General features: G+C 48.9%; 2 protein-coding genes and 1 pseudogene across 5 annotated transcripts; 2 read left to right on the top strand and 1 right to left on the bottom strand.

Moving 5' to 3' along the window:
* Positions 1–3,281: 3,281 nt before the first annotated feature.
* LOC136475461 (disease resistance protein Pik-2-like) lies at positions 3,282–6,146 on the top strand (annotated as a pseudogene).
* A 74-nt stretch (positions 6,147–6,220) lies between these two features.
* On the bottom strand, positions 6,221–13,262 carry LOC136475460 (uncharacterized). Of its 4 annotated transcripts, none has more exons than XR_010763175.1 (12): positions 12,780–13,262; positions 12,080–12,289; positions 11,531–11,998; positions 11,314–11,424; positions 11,056–11,235; positions 10,268–10,549; positions 9,754–9,874; positions 9,548–9,674; positions 6,773–7,231; positions 6,587–6,678; positions 6,426–6,490; positions 6,221–6,350 (listed from the first exon to the last, which is right to left on the bottom strand). XR_010763175.1 is itself a non-coding variant. In XM_066472930.1 (8 exons), exons 1-8 carry the CDS (start codon positions 13,176–13,178, stop codon positions 9,553–9,555), a joined length of 1,893 nt encoding a protein of 630 aa, XP_066329027.1. In that variant the 5' UTR covers positions 13,179–13,262; the 3' UTR covers positions 8,014–9,552. The 4 variants fall into 4 exon arrangements, 1 of the variants encoding a protein (XP_066329027.1); XR_010763176.1 differs by having other exon boundaries at positions 9,557–9,674; XR_010763177.1 differs by lacking the exon at positions 9,548–9,674.
* Positions 13,263–16,021: 2,759 nt separating this feature from the next.
* Positions 16,022–19,378, top strand: LOC136475459 (protein KINESIN LIGHT CHAIN-RELATED 1-like). The gene is made up of 3 exons (XM_066472929.1): positions 16,022–16,861; positions 17,154–18,062; positions 18,806–19,378. The coding sequence occupies exons 1-3, from the start codon at positions 16,167–16,169 to the stop codon at positions 19,038–19,040; spliced, it is 1,839 nt and encodes a 612-aa protein (XP_066329026.1). The 5' UTR covers positions 16,022–16,166; the 3' UTR covers positions 19,041–19,378.
* Positions 19,379–19,781: the final 403 nt, after the last annotated feature.

Here is a 19,781-nt window from a genome sequence, read left to right as displayed (position 1 = left end):
CTCGCCCGAGACTCCCGGTAGGGCCTCGGGCGAACTGGCCATGCTCCGCCTCGCCCGAGGCTGGGCTCGTCCCGCAATCTCGTCACCTCCACCTCAAAAGTCACTCTGGCAGGCTATCGCATCCAATTAATGCACCCAGCTGCCCGCACTACGAAAGTCACGATCGGCAGCATGCCGCGACAGGACAACGGTCAAATCGCCTTTTTACCATCCCTTACTGACGATACAGGGCACCGTATCCTATAGACGCGTGTTCGGCACTATTCCGCCCAAATCAACTATCGGCGATGGCCGCCCAGACCTCACATTGCCACCCGCTAAAGGCCTCGGCACAGCAGGCCTCGGCACAGTGGGTCTCGGCCTCAGCGCGACAGGTCTCGACACAGCCTACTACAGCAGCCACCAGGCCTCGGCATTTCACCAAGTCAACAAAAGTACAAGAGCGCAGCATGTCGTCAGCCTTGAAGACCATACCGACTAGACATCGACTGGAACTCCCACGACGCCATACTGCTTCAGGGAGCGGAATACGTCAGCAAATAGTAGCCTTCTCATGTACCTCTCGCTTCCTCCTTGTAACTATAAAAGGAGGTAGCCAGGGCCATTTCTGGGGGGCAGGAGGACAAACACACCGATAGAATCACGCACTTCCACGCTGCTTGGGAGCAACGTCCCAAGCAGTTCGCACCACCCTCGCCGAGACCTGGGGCTAGCTCCCTCTCTCACTCAGCTTGTAACCCCCTACCACGAGCACTCCGGTGCAAGGAATACAAGATCAATCTCTCAGACTGGACGTAGGGCCTCGACTGCCCGAACCAGTATAAACCTTGTGTCTCTTTGCATCACCATCCGGGATTAGGGACACGCAGTACAAATTCACTCGTTGGTTGAGGGACCCCCGGTTCCAAAACACCGACAGATACTAATCTGATATCATAAATCTTGATGGGTTTCTTCTATAAATTCGGTCAAAAATTAAAAAGTTTGACTTAAAGGCAACTCTAGGAATATATTATTCCAGGAGAGAGGGAGTAATAAAAACCAAAAGTAGTGATCATATGTTGTTTGTTTCCCCTTTATAGATGTCTTGCATCGGTGTAATGTTGTTCTCCACCCTTCCATATCCGAAGCAGTGTAATGTAATTAATGCTTGAAACTCATAACCTAGTGTTCAGTTTCCAATTTCCAGCCGTGTTCTGCTTCATTAGGAAAAAAAAAAGGTAAATCCTAAAAAACATCACATTAATCAGAAACATATAGCCCATAATTTGGTAAACTTTAACCATGAACGCAAATAATAGGCATTCGATTTATTCTGTTTTATAAATGTATTACATGTATCTGCCATTATGAAAAACACATAGAATAATCCCCTAATCTTATACCTAAATTACCCCACTCCCCTATTGTTATAAAAGATAGTTCAAATCAACCACCTAAATTATATCTAAATTACCCACGATTCTCACTATGAAAAATAATTTAAAATAACCAACTAAATTTATATCTAGATTATCGACATCTATTATTATGAAAGATAATTAAATCTAATTACACCACCTTCATTATAAAAGATAGCAACGCAAAGTAACCCCTTAGTTTATATTCAAATTATTACTCATATACAAAAGATACTGCATCGATTGAGAAGCTTCCAGGACCCTTCAGGCCCCGTTTGTTTCGGCTTCCGCGGCTCCGGCTTCCACCGACACCGACTGTTCATGGAGCCGTTTTCTCTCTCCTACACTGTTGTTTTTCTCGAATACGCAAAAGATTTGCGTATCATTTTAATTACGAAGAAGAGGGGTTCAACCATACACACAACACACATTTAATGAGCGCCCTAGGAGGTCTAACAGTTTGACTGGACCTTCCTAGGAGATTGTTTCAAACTTCGATATTACATAAAAATAAACAACCGAACTACGAGCAGAGCGGTCACCTACGGAGCTGTGTGTCTCCACTAATGGCCGCGCGACTCTGCTCCGTCATCCGAGAAGAGCCTTGTACCAATCGTCGCAGCGGTCGCCGGGAACAGCTCGTCCAGTGCTTCCACTTCGCTCGACGTCCAGTTCCTCGCGGAAAAGTCATCGTAAGCTCTTTTGGACGCGGATGAGATTGGACCTGCAGGCGGTGCAAAGCCCATCCTCCGCATGAGGAGCACCTCGCCCCGCTTGGAGATCGGAATGTGCGCCAGCGGCTGAGCGGCGATCCGTCTGCTCCGCTTTGGCATGGGCCGCCCTCTGGTTGCCACCTTATGCCTTGGTGGGCTGGCGATTAGAGGCGACATTCTCTCGAGCTGCACCTCCTCAGTGAACCGTGCGAGACGTCGTGCAGCTTCACGTGGTGTGGGCGTTGCGTCGCTGTGGGTGGTGGGACCCTCTACGACGCCGGGTGCTCCCGCTCGTGGTGGCGTGAGTTGTGGCGGCCCCTGCACTGGCGACATCAGAGACAAGTCTGTCGTCCACTGAGCAGTCGTCGTCGGAGAACCGGTGTCCGCCACCGGTGCCTCAACCTCCTGAGGTGCCGCCGTAGCAGGCAAACACTTAGGTGTTGCTGCTCTCATTGGCCGGCTCACGACGAGCGAGGCGGCGAGCTCCTCCAGCATCGGGTCGAAAGAGATGACCAATGCGGGGGGCCCCGCACCCACGCACAGCGCCAACACCATCGGATCTGGCTCGGGGAAGCTTAGTGCAGCAGTAGAAGTAGGTGGTCTGTCATCGTGGTCGGCAGGTGTACCCGTGCCGATCGCCTTCGGCTTAGTCTTGCGTCGCCGATGTTGTCGTCGTCTCCCACCGGCGCCACCCACGGCCCCCGATGCGGTACCCCTCGCACCGCCGCGCGGCGCGTGCTGAGAGGACGTAGGGTCGACGCGAGCAGAATACCGCGGCAGGTTGGCACCCACCTATTGAAGCACTGTTTACTGAAGTCGTTTTCTTTTTTCTCCTACTTTTTTGTCTCACTGTTCACGAAGCACTGTTCATAGAGCCGACGGAGCTCGTTTTCTGGCTCGGCTCTGGCTACAGTGCATAAACAGTGCAGAGCCAGAGCACGTAGGAGCGCTGCCAAAGAGGACCATTCTTGGGACTTCTAGGTTGACGTACGGAAGGGTTCGATGATGACCCCCTCATTTCAAAATGTGTTCGCTTTTAGAGCAAGTCAAGAATTTCATCTCCCCTGGTCATTTACCAAGTGAAGGGTTTCCCTATACTTTTTTTTTTTAAAAAAAATGGTGCTTTTTATGGGTGAAGAACAATTGAAAAGCAACCCATTTTACTCCGTCAAGTGTATTGAATTTGTGTTGAAGATAATGTACATTATGCTAACCACCACATTTTCGCCCTCTGTATTGTTTAGTGCAACTAGTAGTGTGCCCTTGCTAACGCTTCGATAAAATACAAAACAAGACAAAATTTACAAAGAAAAATAAAACGGACAATCAAATTCTTATATGGCGCCCCTCCAGCTGCCTCACATTATCGTGAAATGGCCCAAGTACCAGCTGGAGAAGCTGCTCCTGCGACGCACCCTCGCCGCCGACGTCAAGGCCCTACTGGCACGTACCACCACCGTCAGCGAGCACCACGTTCACTACGGCATCGATAGGGCGGCGCCACCCAGGTCTCCGTGGCTCGCCCGGTCTCGGCGGCGTCTGTGTCCGCGAATGCCCTCCGCCGTGCCGATGACCCTGATGATCAGTTCGTCGGCATCAGGGAACAGGTCGACACCTTGGCGGAGAGGATCAAAGCCGACGATGATGACAGAAGCCTCAAGGTGTTTTCCATCGTGGGGTCCGGAGGGCTGGGGAAGACAACTCTGGCGGTGGAGCTGTGCCGGCAGCTGGAGGCCGACTTCCAGCGCCAAGCGCTGGTGTCCGTGTCACAGGCGTTCGATGGCGGGAAGGACATGAAGGGACTGATGGCCCGACTGCTCAAGCAGATTGTGAACCTGAAAGAAGATGGTGAGCAAACCCAAGGCAACCAACTTAAAATCAACCAAATGGACGTGGAAGAACTGTCGAGCAAGCTCAAGGAGCTCCTCAAGGACAAGAGGTACACAACTATAGACTACCATACCTTCCTCAGACCAAATTTTGAACTCTGCCTATCCACAGATTCTCTGACTCCAAGCATATGTAATATGTCCAACTAAAACAGGTATCTCATTGTGATCGATGATGTATGGAGCATACCAGCATGGGAAGCTATCCGCGTCAGATTGCCAGAGAACAAATGCAGCAGCAGAATAATTGTGATGACTCGGATAGAGACAGTGGCCAAAGCAAGTAGTGTTTCAAAGGACCTTGTCCATCATATAAAGCCACTGGACTTAGATGACAGTAAGAAGCTATTCGTCAAGAGAGTATTTGGCTCCATGGGTGGTACTTGCCCCAACGGATTGAAAGATACCATGGACAGTATTTTGAAGAAATGTGGTGGGTTGCCATTGGCTATTGTTAGTATAGCCAGCCTTCTAGCAAGCTACAATTCAGCTGAGAGTGTAGAAATGTGGATAAAAGTGTCCAACTCAATTGGTTCTCAGATGGAGAGCCACCCCACCCTGGAGGGGATGAGGCAAATGATTACACTAAGCTATGACTACTTGCCTCATCATCTAAAGGCTTGCATGATGTATCTTAGCACTTTCCCTGAGGATTATGTGATTGCCAAGGATAGGTTGTTGTACAGATGGATTGCCGAAGGTTTGGTTGCTGAGAAGCGGGGTTTGACTTGACTTTGTTTGATGTTCAAGAAGAGTACCTCAATGAGCTGATAAGCAGGAACATGATTCAACCAGACAAGCTGCGGGTAACCAGAAAAACCTTACAGGCAGAAATGGGCGAAGCATGCCGGGTGCACGATATGATGCTTGAGGTCATGGTGTCCAAATCCCAAGATGCCAACTTTGTTAGCTTGGTAGGACGGCAATATGGAGGAAGATCGCCATGCGGCAAAGTTCGCCGCCTCTCAGTCCATGCCAATGACGACAACGAGCGCGTTAGTCAGAACAAGGGAGTGGAGCAGCGATATCATGCGAGACATGGCATTGAGGCGATGAACCTACAACAAGTTCGATCGCTGACTATATTTCAGTCGGAAGGCCTTGAGAAGCTGTTGAATCGACTAGGCGAGTTCAAGTTGCTGAGGGTACTTGACCTGGAAGACTGCAAGACTCTGTAAGACAAGCATATGGGATATGTCTGTCGGTTGTATCTTCTCAGGTTCTTGAGATTGACGGGTACACGAATCAGTGAGATGCCTAGCGAAATCGGTGACCTGGAGTATTTCGAGAGTCTGGACTGTTGGAAGTAGGATGTACATGCCGCCAACCGTGACGAAGCTGCATAGACTTGAGCGCCTGAGGGTGCCTTGGTGGACTTTGCCATGGGGGCTAGGGAACATGAAGGCATTGCGCGAGGTGGATTGGGCCCAACTCAAAGGTGACGTTCAGGTTGCCCGAGAGATAGGTGAGCTGCAACAGTTGCAGGTGCTATATATTACTGTGGTTGAGGAGCCCGAAGAGGAGTTTTCAAGTGTGCTTTGCTCCTCCCTGAGCAAGACATGCGCCCTCCGATCGCTCCACTTGTATTCTGGCAGGACACTGGACTCTCTCCTTCACGTCTCCTCACCGCCACCACTCCTCCAGCATCTTACTATGATGGGGCCCATTAGTCAATTTCCTGATTGGATCTCATCACTCAAGCACCTTGCAGAATTTTCGGTGGAATGGGCCAAGCTTGCTGCTGACCAGCTGCTTGATTCCTTGTGTAAGTTTCCCAGCCTGCAGAGCATCCGACTGGGGATGCGGAGCTGCAGAGACCGAGAACTGGTTGCACGCACCACACAAAGTTTTCAAGCGCTGAGGATCCTGGATTTGTACCTCGCTGGAGAACATCCCGAAGTAGTCGAATTTGAGCAAGGATCAATGACAAAGCTGGAGACGCTTCTATTGGAGTTCTCTGACAAGGAGAGGAGAGTTGTCGGCATCGACAACTTGAAGAGCCTTAAAAAGGTGAAGCTCAGTGGTTGGGAAAATAACCCATCACTGCAACGCGCACTGCAGCAGCTCAAGAAGGAGAACGAGAATCGCCCTGAGTCCAGCCAGATCAAAGTTGTAGTGCAGTATGAGTGATCACATCTTGTTTTCCCATCTTTTTTTCCCTTTGGATTGCTGTTTTCACATCTTTGGAACTGCTACATAGCTGTTGTTACCGTACTCGGCTATGACCATGTTTTTCCTCGTAATAACTGTATTCATTTCCCAAAATCCTGTTCAGGCTCTGCTATCACTATTTATTTCTTTTCACATCTTTGGAATTGTTCACAATCTTGCAGTACAATCAGAGGAAGCTGCAGGCCAAAAACAATTTGCTCAGTAACTTGTGAATTACAAACAACAGCATCATCTGTACAGTTACTGCTTACCACTTATCAAATGAGCAGTCTACTGAGAAGTGAGAAACACGGTCCCAGATCCCAATAATGATGACCTGACAATTTGGATGCTCGCTTATTTCAGGATCTCACCTGGAGATTTTCACAACCATTTTATTGAATGCTTAGAGAGAAAAGGCTGAGAAAATTACCAACTAAAATTATTTCCAACATGAAGCAATGAAGCCATTGATCGACATTCCAAATCTTTACCATGTGGTCAGATAATGATGTTGCTAGATATCTGCAACAGAGGCCAATTATGTCATATGAAATATCAAAATGAACAAGTAATGCTGAATAACTATGTGACATGAATTAATTTTGAGGTGTAATACCTATGTAAATGGAGCTCAAGGAGCTGAATATTGCAGACTACTGAGACTTCCGTATGCACAAAAGCCATTAATCCCATGAACCCATATGCATTTCCATATGGCTGTTAAAGCTGAACCCCATTCTTGAATCACCAACAGGGACCTCCATGAGTGAAGGGTCCTTGACTCCTTGTGCAGCGACAGCACATAAGTACTAGTTTTCAGTACCAAATGGCAGTTAAAGCTGCTCAAGTTCAACCATGCACTTGTTTCATGTGCATCCAAGGAAGGCACAAGCCCAAAAGCAGCTTTTTCGGAAGTCTAATTGTTTATAAATTAGGGTTAACTCCCTAATCATATTAATTCATACCATTCCTTGAATCGGCAATAAGTTCATCTTAGGGTTCTATTTTAAATTCATACCATTCCTTCAATCAGTAATAAGTTCATCTTAGGGTTCTATCTCAAAAGTTCATGCATCTGCAAAGTATAGGAGGCAACAGGATAAGACAAACTAAAATTGGATGACATCAGTCTTTTGTATATGTAGCACTAATACTGAAAATAGTGGGAAAAAGTAGGAAATGAATAGCTTAGACAGATTGCGAATGGAGAAACAAAATAAAGAAACCTCTGCTAGCGTGAGCCTTGAATTAGTCTCACCAAAGCTAAAACATAATCTGGATTTAGAGACATCAACAGTTCAAGCAGAACAACCTTAGCTGGACGAGAAACTTTAAGCCTTGTCTTAAAAAAATCCATTTCGAAAGTATTAGACAAAACAGATACACAGTGTTCACACAAGTGTTAAGATTCCATATGCATACTAATTCAGCGTAACTTAGACAGACCTTGACCTCAAATTAGTTAATCTTTGGGTGAGGAAGAGCAGTAAAAGGATTCACTTTTCTGAATGATGGATCTATCATTGCCATAGTTATTGTGGCGTCGCCATATCGTCGCCTTATCGTCGCCATATCGCCGTGGCGGTTTTGTGGCTCTCGCCACGGCGACGCCACGGCTCCGGCATGTATGGCGTCCGCCATAGCGCCGTGGCGTCCCTGTGGCGCCGATATGGCGTCCTGTGGCGCCGTAGTGCGCTGTGGCGGGCGCCATACACGCCGAGTCTAGGGTACAGTCGGGCCCGGGTGCAAATAGAGGACCCCCCCCGCGCGCCTGGAAACGCCCCGCATCTCCTCGCCCGCCCCGCATCTCCCCGCCCCGCATCTCCTCGCCTGCCCTCCGCCGGCCCGAGCCGCCGCCGCCTGGAGTCGGCCTCGCCCGCCCTCCGTCGGCCGCTGTCCGCCCTCCGGATCCGCCGGCCTCCCCCGCCCTCCGGATCCGCCGGCCTCTGTTCCTCTGTTCCCCCGCCTGGAGCCGCCTCCGACCGAGCCCGAGCCGCCGCCGCCTGGAGTCGGCCTCGCCCGCCCTCCGTCGGCCGCCGTCCGTCGGCCTCCCCCGCCCTCCGGATCCGCCGGCCTCTGATCCTCTGTTCCTCCGCCTGGAGCCGCCTCCGATCTAAGCCCGAGCCGCGGCCGCCTGTTCCTCTGTTCCTCTGTTCTCTCTGTGCCTCTGTGATCCGAGCCCGAGTGAAGACGTGAAGTGGTGAGTTGAAGTGCCTCACTGCCTCTGCTCCTCTGTTCTCTCTGTGCCTCTGTTCTTCAATCTTCAACGCCTCAACGCCCTTCTTTTTTTTGGACAGAAGTACAGAACATGGCTACTCAAGGGACTGGAAGCGCGGAGGCCTCGGACGCCGCATCAAATATTGATCCAAAGACTGATCCAAAGCGGAAGCCGGCAAAGTCAAATGATCCTGGGTGGAAATATGGATTTTGGCCAACCATTGACAATAGAGATGTTGTGCAGTGTTGCTTATGTGATAGAAGAATAACTGGAGGAATTAGAAGGCTCAAGAAGCATCTTGTGGGTGGTTATGAAGATGTTCAGAAATGTGTCAAAACCACAACAACTATTGCACGAGAGATGCAAGATGCATTGGACGACTTTTGAGAGATGAGAGATTTGGAAGTTTGAGAGATGAGAGAGTTCTATGTCTTTGTGCTACATTTACATTGCTATTTTGAGGCTAATATTGTAGACTATATCTTTTAAGCTACATTTGCATTACCATTTGTCAATATAATTTCCTAATATCCTAGACTATAATGTATGTATTCGCCACGCCGATGTGTGTATGGCGTCGCCACGCCGCGCGCCATAGACGCTGTAAAGGTGTGAAGGTGGTGGGTCGCCGCGCCTCGCCACGCCGCCGTAAAAACTATGATCATTGCACTCCCAATACAGAAATGGAAAAGAAAATGTCTACGGCTGCTGACCTGCTGTGGTCTGTAGGTAAGTCTGTTGATTTTTTTTCCACTTAAATGCCTAGTGCTTGAAATTAAGGGGAAAATATATTAGTATACTAGTTCACAACCATACATGAAACCATCAGTAGAGGCAATGATCATCAAATGTGTTTTTAATAATATACTTCTCTATGTACTTCCAAAGTGTGATTGATCAATAATATTATGTAGAACTAAGGAATTCCGCATAACATCATCTAACAGCAAAGCATGTCAATTCTATATAGAAGGCAACATAATAGGCAAATTAAGATCAGGTGATCACAAGAGACAAGTATCATACAGAGTAAAACTGTAAAAACTATGAGAAGTTGGCAACTAAAAGATTTTGCATAAGTAGGGAGTAATGTTAATTAATAGAAACCAGATTTAGGAAAGGAAACAGCTCGATATAAAGCAAGAAGAGGAGAAATAGAATGTGATATAGCACCTATACTACCATGGGTCTTGAACAGGCCTTGCCAAAGCAAAAAAGGAATCTTGATTTACTGACATCAATAATTCGATCGGGGCAGCCTTAGCTGGGCGAGAAATTTTAAGCCTTGGTTCTAGAATACCTGACAAAGTCCATTTTAAAAGATAAATTTGATATTCAGTGCCCATGCATATAAAAAAAGCCCATTGCTCTTATTGTACCTGGAGAAAGTGACCGCCCCTGATACAGAAGTGTCGCCAGTGGGTTTGTTGCCCAATGGTTCACAGCTGGACGGTTAGTTGGCTGAAATCCCACTACTTTACCTTCTTCTGATATGACGACCTAAAAATACGTGAATCAAGTGTTGGGGGTATAAGTGTGAGCCTGATGACCACAAGAGAATGAAACAAACTTGTAGTTGCTTACATAAATTCTAATGCAGAGATTTTTTTTTTCTATCATAAAATTCAAAACGCAATGCAGAACTAGCACTGGATGCCTCGAGCAACCCAGCTTAGAGGAATACTTAGCAAATACCGCAATACTTTACTAGATGACAACTAAAAGGTGGGTTCTAATTTAGCACGTATATCGTGATATATGAACAAATGTTATATGATAGACATTTGCTAGAAACAGAGGTGATCATAGACATTAGACTCATTAGATACATAATCAATACAAAAAAGACATCCACTACAAAGAGAACTCCCTTTTATAAGTCACACGAGGTACCTGAAAACTAGCAATATTCTGCAGAGTTTCCTGGGTTCTATCATTTTGTTCCAAATGGGACATCTTAATATTAATTGGTACCGACTGGGATTGATTTTCTTGGCTAAGAGTGTCAGGATGCTGAAAATAGCCAGAAGCAGCAGCATCCTCGCTATTGATTGCCTTGAAGCAGTTAGGCAGTTCTCCAACCCAAGCTCCAATGTGTGCATCAACCATTACATCACCCAGGCAGCCATATGAGTCTTTCATTTTCTTAACAAGAGACGTGCAATAAGCTTGTATCTGAAGAAGAGTAAATCAGACAAAAATATGCAGCCCACATAAATAATGAATAGAGTAGTAATGCTACGATCCAGTTATGCAGGCAGGTATATTAATTCAGTACGCCAGTATTCCTTAGACACATATAACAAGCTTGCCTTGAACTCAACTTGTTTAATCTTTATAAATGAAGTGTCACATCCTGAAAGTACTAATTTTCAAGGGGGGCGGAAACAGATGAGATGCAGCCTGACAGAATATTCCCAAGTTCTAACTTCTAACAGAAGTTAGGTGCAGTTGGTGTTTCTTTGGTCATTGCGACAAGTATGTGTAAGCAATTGAGCAAAAACTAAACCATGTAAAACGGCATGAGGAATTTTCCTTCAGGTAATTAGTTGAAATATTGTTGTAGTGTCGATGTTATGTGAAAAGTTTGTGGCATATCACGAAAAGCAATCCAACACTAAAATGAGCATCAATCTACCTTGGACAAACAACAAATTCACAAGAACTAGATAACTAAGTACCTCACTGTTATCAAGAGACTTGATATCAGAACAATAGTTCTGAGATGATGAGGCATTTGAACTTTCCTTGAATAGCCTTTTGTCTCTAAAAGATTGAGGACAGCATAATTGAGCAAAGACGGCGACAAAAAGAAAAATACAGCTCCCAGCCAAGAAAGTGGAAAGGTTGTTCAAATAGCCCTGCATAAAACAAAAAACATGAAGATTTTGATAATTATTTAAAGTGAGTTAATTTTGACCTGGAAAGTGTCAGCATACATTGTTCTTTTTAATCTTTGATGGATCTGAATTCCAATGAGGATGGAATGTTTTGCCTGGTAATGTGAATTGATCTTCAAAGTACATGTCTAGAACATTCCCTAGTTCCACCTACAAGTGGCGGAAATGCGCAGAAACAAGTTAAAAAGCATACAAAAGACCATATTCTAGAAAACAATTATGTTTAACAGAAGATATGGAGGGAATAACAGTGTACCAGTTGCGAGTGGGTTAAGAGAACTTCCCGCCTATTACTTTCTAACTTATAAAGACCTTCACCTTCAAGATTAGAATTCTCCAATATGTTGGCGTTAATTTGCAGCTTATAGGTAGGAATGTACTCATTGGTCCAAAGCACTAACTCAGGACCCCCAATCTTCACCAAACTTTCATAATTTGGAGGTGGCCACCATCCATTCTTTGTTTTGTGTGCTTCATGAGAAGACTTCATTAGACTAGAAGTCTCCAGGCACCTCTTAGCATTTTTTACTATTTCTGCCTCAGAAATTCTGTGTATACAAACCGAGGAATCCAATGAGCAGTTGAGCTGTCGCTTCTGAAACAAACTGCCTATGCCCCCAAAATGATTTTTTCTGGCATCCTCAATGACGCAGGAGAAAATGGCTTCAGCGAGAGAAGACAGAAGTTTTCCATCTGATGAGCTGATACTACAATCCAAAGACCCCTGGTGTGCATCAACAAATTATTAGCAAGAAGTAAACACAGCAGGAAATATTGAAAACTCATAAACTTTGTGAGTTTGCACCTTTCGGGGTTTGCCAAAATCTTGGAAGTCTCTCACTGAACCTGGGGAGAAGACCTCGAGCCGAAAGTTTGAGAGCCGCTGAATTACGACTTGCTTAAAGGCCATAGCCAACATACTCTCTGAATCAGGCTCGTTTGCAAAGAAAAAATCAGATCCGAATTGTTTCTCTATCTTACTGGCCTTATCTTTAACTTCCTTCGCTTGCAAAATCTACAAAATTTGCCACTGTTACTCATGATGATCCAGCAAAACATGGGAAACCCAACAGAAATCCAAGGCGGCTGTAATTATTTGCATACACAAGTAAACCAGTCGGCGTTCCTATCCTAGGGTGCCATAAGAAAGAAGGTGGATAAGCTCCTTCCATGGTGAAACCAAAAGCACCTTTATCAGGAAGAGGAACGTGCATGGTGAATTTCGCTTTGCCTAATTATTTGACCTATCTGCATTGTTGCGTAAGAACCGTGCTTCACCCAATGCAGCACATCTAAAGGAAAGGTGCAATTGACCCAGTTGCGCATTGCAGATAGGAATGAGTGCTTAGCGCAGCTGGTATTTGGCATAACTAGATAGATGACAATCAGTTCCACTTCCACCCAATTGTCAGAGCTATGAAAGAGCTACTGAACCAGTGCTTATTGTAGCGCGAGCGCCTCAGAAACGGTGTGTGAGAAAGCCGCAGTACTGAGTACTAACTCACCACTCGCGTGGAGGAGGCGGTCGTCCCGCCGCCATGGGGCCCGGGGAGGAACGCCTCGACGACCATGGCGTCAGAACCGGTGGCGAGGTGCGCCTCCGCGGTGGCCCCTCCGTCGGCCGCGGCCGCCGCCGCGACGGCCTGTTCCCGGCGCGCGGCGCCGGCGAGCTCGAGCCGAGCGAGGCGGCCCTCGTAGCAGCGCGCGATCGGGATGAGGTCGTCGGCCACGCGCGTGTCCCCGGCGCGAGGCGCGTGGCGGGACGCGGCGGGGGGCAGGCGCAGAGGGCGGAGCCGGAGGCGGGCGGCTGGGTACGAGGTGGTGAGGGAGGGGGAAGCGAAGCGGCGCGGGGAGTGGGAGGGGCAGAGGGGAGGGGCGCGGAGGAGGAGAGACGGGGACGGCATTTTTTCCGGTTTGGTTTTGCGGTGGCGCGAGCGAGGTCGGAGGATTTTGCGGCGACGGCGACGAGACGACGGCCGCTGGCTGGAGCTGGGGGGAGTGGGGCGGGCGGTGTAGCCGTGTAGGACAACTGGACAAGACGACGTGGAGCATTAGGCCCAACCCGAAAGGAGGCTGGGCTGGGCTGGACTACTGCAGGAGGCATGGTAGGGCCCATACAGGCAGACGTTGAGCCCGCTGACTGATACATGTGGGCCGAACAACATCTGGCCTTTTGACTTGAGCGGGTGGAACGGAACGAATCGTGTAATTACGGCGGTGTCACTGTCGGTCACGTGCTGCGCTTGACGCTATTCTTTTTTTGTTTCGGAGGAACACACACGACTTCACGAGTCTCGAGGCAGACGCGTCGAATCGAATCGAATCCAAAGAGAGGATGGGAGTGGGACTCTGAGGGTGGGTTTAGTTCGCCAAATAAATTTTTTTTTTGATGTCACGTCGTTGTGTTGGGAGGAATTTTTATATACTAATAAAAAAAATAAATTACAGAATCCATCAGAAAACTGCGAGACGAATCTAATGATACTAATTAATTGGTCATTAGCACATGTGGGTTACTATAGCACTTAAGGTTTTTCATGGACTAATTAGGCTTAAAAGATTCGTCTCGCGATTTTATCGAGAACTGTGCAATTAGTTTTTTTCGTCTATATTTAGTACTCCATGCATGTGCCGCAAGATTCGATGTGACACTTCGGTGTGAAAATTTTTGGAAACTAAAGCCCCCTTTGGCACGGCTCATCTAAAACGGCTTCACCGGTGAAGCCAGAAAAACTTGCTTTTCGCGACTTCTAGTTTATTTTAACTCCGGCTTACAAAATGACTTCACGCTACAGTATCTTGATTTGCACAAAATAGATGAAGTCTAATCCTGCCAAAGAGGCTCTAAACAGGGCCTACCGTGAGATGGCCACTCCGTGCAGAAGGGAGTATGCCAGCACGTGGTGGTGCTGCACGCATCAAGGTCGAGATTTGTTTTGTTTTGTTTTTTTTTTTTTTTGACAGCAGAGCAGAATGATAAACGATTCATAGCGGGTGGAGCATGGCACTGCCATCGTAGCCGTAGCCAATGATTTGGTTGGGTATGCAGTTGCCGCGTGAATGATGCCCATGCCAATGAGGTACCTGCGTGCGTGGATCCGTCGTCCCGGTCCCGCTGCTGCGCATCTCTGTAACTGAGTTTACCCCTGCTTACCTCTGTTCAGTCCATCACTGATTTCACCTGGTCACGTTATAAATAAATTGATACTCCTTCTTAAAAAAAGTATATATAATTGATTCATTCGACAGAAAGATTGTGCCTAATCTGCTGCCTCTGCTAATTGGGGTGGGGGCGAGGATGGCGGGGCGCCAGTTGCAGATCATCATCCACCCATTCAATTATAGCGCCAGACAGACAAACCGCACTAAGGAGAGCTCGACCAGCACGAGTATTAATCCGACCTTCTGCAGAGCCAGCAGGTTGCAGGCCCTCGAATCATCGTCATTATATGGTAGCAAATCAGTGAATAGTATTTTTCAGCCTGGCTTATAAGTGAAACGAACAGGGCCTACACGCTCAACGGTCTCGAATATAAGGTCCCTTCGGAACGAATTCTACGAGAGTTTTACATGAAACAATTCATTTTCGCAGAAAACACGAATTTTTCTTGCAATCCAAAGACGCCTAATGTAGAAGACTAATAAAACATTCAAGAGACTATTGGCTCGGCCTCCACGACAACAAGCTGTGACTGTGACTAAGCCGAAGTCGAGAATGCCTCCTGAAGGATGGTTTAAGTGCAATTTTGATGGTGCTTACTACCCGGCCTGCGGCCAAGGGACAACGGGAGCTGTGATCCTGGATCAAACCGGGATCTTCAGAGGTGGGAGAGTGAAGTGGCATGCAGTCAGCTTGTTCGTTTGTTGGTTTCAGCCAGCCCAAAACAGCCAGCCAACAGTGTTTTCCTCTCACAGCAAACCAACACCTGCCAGCTCAAACCAGTCCAGAAACCAACCAGCGAACAGGGCGAGTATGGCTAGATGCTTTAACAATGGAAGCCACAACGTTTAAAGAAGGCATCATACTTGTTCGTGATCTAGGCGTCCACAGAATTCTGTGTGAAACACACATCCAAGAATTGGTGAATCTTTGAGAGATGGGGGGAGCGACAGCGATCATGGCCCTGTTCGTTTATCTTATAATCCGTCGTTTTCAGCTTGTTTTTTCAGTCATAACAGTGTTTTCTCTCACAACAAATCAGCCGGAAACAATGTTTCGACTTGTTTTTTCAGCGAAGCGAACGGGCCCATGTATCTCGCCGATCATCAGGGAAATTAGGGGGCTTAGTAATATTTTTCAATCTTTTTCTCTGATGTATGTTCATAGATCGTTGCCTGCTAGTGCTAGGCCATGATCTTAATACTAGAGGTCCTCCTCCTGTTGTATGCGCTGCCTTTGCATGGCATGGCAGGCAGGTTTGAGCCATTAATGGGCAGCTTAATCACACCATACCTTACGTTCATTCATTAACCAAAGCACGCTAACGACCCCTCCATTAATTAATTTCATTTATTCATGGTCGCGGCGCAGTCATTATGACGCCAGGCAATCCGGGCGTCCGCGTCACGGCAGACCCGAGGCGAGAGAGACGCGCCGGCACATCTGATGCCAACGTGATCCCCTCCCGATCCCGGTGGCCACCATCACGGACAGCCTCAGCTCACGCCCACCCCCTCCCTGCTGTGCTGGCTCCTGCCTAGCTTCCCTTCCCTTCCCTTCCCTCCCCTCCCCCTACCCGAGACGACACCCCCTCCGCTCCATCTCCAGTCCTCCAGTCTCCACCACCACCATCCACCAAGGTAGCAGCTGTCCGTCTTCTCCCCTCCCCTCCCCTCCCCTCCCCACCCCACCCAGGAGCCAGCCACCAAACTCCTCCCGCCCGCCGCCGGCCATGCCGGGCCTCGCGGCCTCCGACAACTCGCCCCCAACGGCGGCGCCGCCTCCACGGCGTCTCTCATCGCCGCTCCCCCGCCGCGCGCCGCCGTCCCCGTCTCCCTCCGCCTCGTCGCGCGTCAAGCCGCGGAAGCCCTCGCCTTCCCCCACGGCCTTCCCCGCCGACGCCGACGACTCGCTCGACAACCCGGATCTGGGCCCGTTCCTTCTCAAGCAGGCGCGCGACGCCATGGTGTCGGGGGAGGGCGGCGGGGCCGCGCGCGCGCTCGAGTTCGCCGAGCGCGCCGCCAGGGCGCTCGAGCGGCGCGGCGAGGGCGCCGAGCTCGAGCTCGCCATGAGCCTCCACGTCGCCGCCGCCATCCACTGTGGACTCGGTCGCCACGCCGACGCCATCCCCGTCCTCGAGCGCGCCGTCGCCGTCGTCACGCCGCCTGCCCCTGCTGCCAAGGGGGAGGGGGAGGGCGAGGATGGGGCCGCTGCGGCCGGCGGCGACGACCAGCAGCAGCAGCGTGCGGAGCCCGACCAGAGGGGCGAGGAGTGGTCCCTCGCCGCCTTCTCCGGCTGGATGCAGCTCGGCGACACGCACGCCATGCTTGGCCGCATGGACGAGTCCATCGCCTGCTATGGCAAGGGCCTCGAGATCCAGATGGCTGCGCTCGGCGAGCGCGACCCCCGCGTCGCCGAGACCTGCAGGTGATCATCAATCCCCCCCTTCGCTGCTTCTCGATCTGGATCTCGTCTCTCCCGATCTCCATAAAGGCGCCATTTTTCTTTTTTTACTAGTACCTCCAATCCAACCTCGATAAAGCCAAAGAACTGATATTTTTCCCCATCGTTGGTCGTTGGTCGTTAGTCGTTACAGAAAACTGTGGATCTCGACAGAATTGGCGTTAAAAACCGATTTCTTGCATGCAAACACCCAATAAATCTTACAAGGGACGAAGCATGACAATTTTGCTACTTCTCAAAACTGACTGATGAGCAGGTACCTGGCGGAAGCGCACGTGCAAGCTCTGCAGTTCGACGAGGCAGAGAAGCTATGCCGCAAAGCCCTCGAGATCCACCGGGAGCACAGCGCTCCGGCATCCCTCGAGGAGGCCTCGGACCGCCGCCTGATGGCCCTCATCCTGGACGCCAAGGGCGACTACGACGGTGCCCTCGAGCACCTCGTGCTTGCCTCCATGACCATGGTTGCCAACGGCCGTGACATCGAGGTTGCCACCATCGACGTCGCCATAGGCAATACCTACCTCGCCCTCGCCCGCTTCGACGAGGCCGTCTTCTCCTACCAGAAGGCGCTGACTGTTCTCAAATCGGCTCGTGGCGACGACCATCCTACGGTTGCGTCGGTCTACGTCCGCCTTGCTGACCTTTACCACCGGACAGGCAGGCTGCGCGAGTCTAAATCGTACTGCGAGAACGCCCTGCGTGTCTATGCCAAGCCCGCGCCTGGTGCTGCCCCTGATGAGATTGCAGGAGGTTTGATGGAGATTGCCGCCATCTATGAGGCGCTTGGTGATCTCGATGAGGCCCTAAAGCTTCTTCAGAGGGCGCTCAAGTTGCTCGAGGACTCACCGGGGCAGTGGAGCACCGTTGCTGGTATTGAGGCACAGATGGGTGTTCTGTACTACATGGTGGGGAGGTATGCAGATTCGAGGAACTCATTTGAGAGCGCGGTTGCCAAGTTGAGGGCCAGTGGTGAGAGGAAATCGGCATTTTTCGGCGTTCTGTTGAACCAGATGGGGCTAGCTTGCGTGCAGCTGTTCAAGATAGATGAGGCTGCACAGTTGTTTGAGGAGGCAAGGGCAGTTCTGGAGCAGGAGTGTGGCGCTTCTCATCCTGATACTCTTGGTGTGTACAGCAACCTTGCTGCAATCTATGATGCCATGGGAAGGTACGCATAGATAACCTATTCTCCTGCAATCTTTAGTCATTTTATTCAGAATTTCATGCACATATCTCTGCCTGTGATGTGGTTACATACTCTGTATCTGTTAAACAACCACCCATTTAGGATCTCTAGGTGTCATTGGTAAGCCCATAATGGTATATCTGTACGTGCCTCACCATTTACAACAGTAAGAACTAAGAAGTGGCTGGTGCTGAGATTTTTCCTGCTATCTGAAGGGTTAAATTTGTTAAGTCTAATCCTTTGCTGAATGGTTGTGTGGGTTTGTTGTGGGTGCTGGATGGTGTTGTGGGTTGAGCTCCTTTTGATTATCCTGTGTAAGCTTGCTTTGATTTGGATTGGGTAAAACTAGTATCTAGATTGGTTGATGAGTTACTTACCAGATGATCATTTTTGGCATGCCAATGCAATGCCATAGTCCGCATGTTGTGTACCCAACTTTTGTATAGTTGCAGAAGTAGCAAAACAGGATGTATGTTTAGTATAGGCCTGTGCCCATTTTTTCATGCTTTCTTAAGTAGGCAGGTCTGTACCCATTTATTGATGCTTTCGAAACTAGTAACAGAGATATTTGCAGCAGGACAGTGTAATTGAGGCTCTGCCATGGTTGTATGTAGTTGTAGTTCTTATACCTCTGAAAATAGTTATTCTTACTGGATGATCCATCCATGTCACATTATAGCTACTAATGTGCATCTGCATATATTCCCGACTATGTATACGTTCAGAGTGGAGGATGCGATTGAGATCCTGGAGCACGTGCTGAAGGTGAGGGAAGAGAAGCTTGGCACGGCGAACCCGGATGTGGAGGACGAGAAGAAGCGGCTGGCAGAGCTCCTGAAAGAGGCGGGGCGGTCGCGGAACCGGAAGCAGAAGTCGCTGGAGAACCTGTTCGTGACCAACTCGCAGCGGGCGAAGAAGGAGGCCGGGAGGAGGTGGTCAAACTTTGGGTTCAGGAGTTGAGGAGCTACATCGTCGGTCATCATCGCCAGGCGGCGGTGGCCTTTGTAACATAAAGGAGGAAAGGGTAAGGGAAAGGAAAGAAAGCACGTGTAAAGATGTTGTGTTAGGTTATTATTATTGTTAGGAAGGTGATGATGATTGTGTTTGCTGTTGGTGTATGTGTGGCACTGCACTACTGTTATTGTCTTGGGGTTATTTTCGAGTTAAATTTGTTTTTTTTTCTCGCGATTATTATTAACTGGGTGCTGTTGTACCTTGAGAAGATGATATTGTCATTGTTGTGGACTGGTGAGTGATGAGAATACCTATGATTGTTTGGTAGTGCAATTGCTTGCTTCCATTGATTGAGGTGTTGAATCCCTGGAGTTGAAACGCTGTCCTGGTGTGTCCTTGTGAGGTGGCATATGTCCATGCAAGATGCTGTCAGTGTATGTGCTTATTACTGTGTGTTGTGTGGTATCAGGATCTGATCTCTTATTATGAGGAAAATGCAGCACATTGTCGCTGTCAACAGGTGAGGTGAGAGCAAGTGGACGTGTGTGTTTGGAGCTGCATCGGCATCGGTTGGTGACTCTTGGTTTTTTTTGGATGAAATGAAACACATCGTTTGGTGACGTGGGACCTAGTATGGCAGAGGGATCACCGGATCAGGAACGCGTCTGGTACTCACATGGTAGGAGTACGCTGCTACACCTACACTTGAGCACGATGTCAGTCAGGAAGGCTTTGGGCTGCCAAAAG

Source organism: Miscanthus floridulus, chromosome 8 (genome assembly GCF_019320115.1).
Source record: "Miscanthus floridulus cultivar M001 chromosome 8, ASM1932011v1, whole genome shotgun sequence".
NCBI classification, from domain to species: domain Eukaryota; kingdom Viridiplantae; phylum Streptophyta; class Magnoliopsida; order Poales; family Poaceae; genus Miscanthus; species Miscanthus floridulus.
Note: the sequence above shows the minus strand (reverse complement) of the source record. Positions and strands in the feature narration are given on the sequence as shown.

Bases quoted from the DNA above. Each gene is read 5' to 3' on its own strand.
- LOC136475460 (XM_066472930.1), bottom strand. From the start codon at position 13,178: ATGCCGTCCCCGTCTCTCCTCCTCCGCGCCCCTCCCCTCTGCCCCTCC. The intron at 11,236-11,313 runs GTATGCTGACAC...TGTTTTATGCAG, and splicing joins CAAAGATTAAAAAGAACAAT to GGCTATTTGAACAACCTTTC. The intron at 9,875-10,267 runs GTACCTCGTGTG...ACGTATTTTTAG, and splicing joins AGAATATTGCTAGTTTTCAG to GTCGTCATATCAGAAGAAGG.
- LOC136475459 (XM_066472929.1), top strand. From the start codon at position 16,167: ATGCCGGGCCTCGCGGCCTCCGACAACTCGCCCCCAACGGCGGCGCCG. The intron at 16,862-17,153 runs GTGATCATCAAT...ACTGATGAGCAG, and splicing joins CGCGTCGCCGAGACCTGCAG to GTACCTGGCGGAAGCGCACG. The intron at 18,063-18,805 runs GTACGCATAGAT...GTATACGTTCAG, and splicing joins ATCTATGATGCCATGGGAAG to AGTGGAGGATGCGATTGAGA.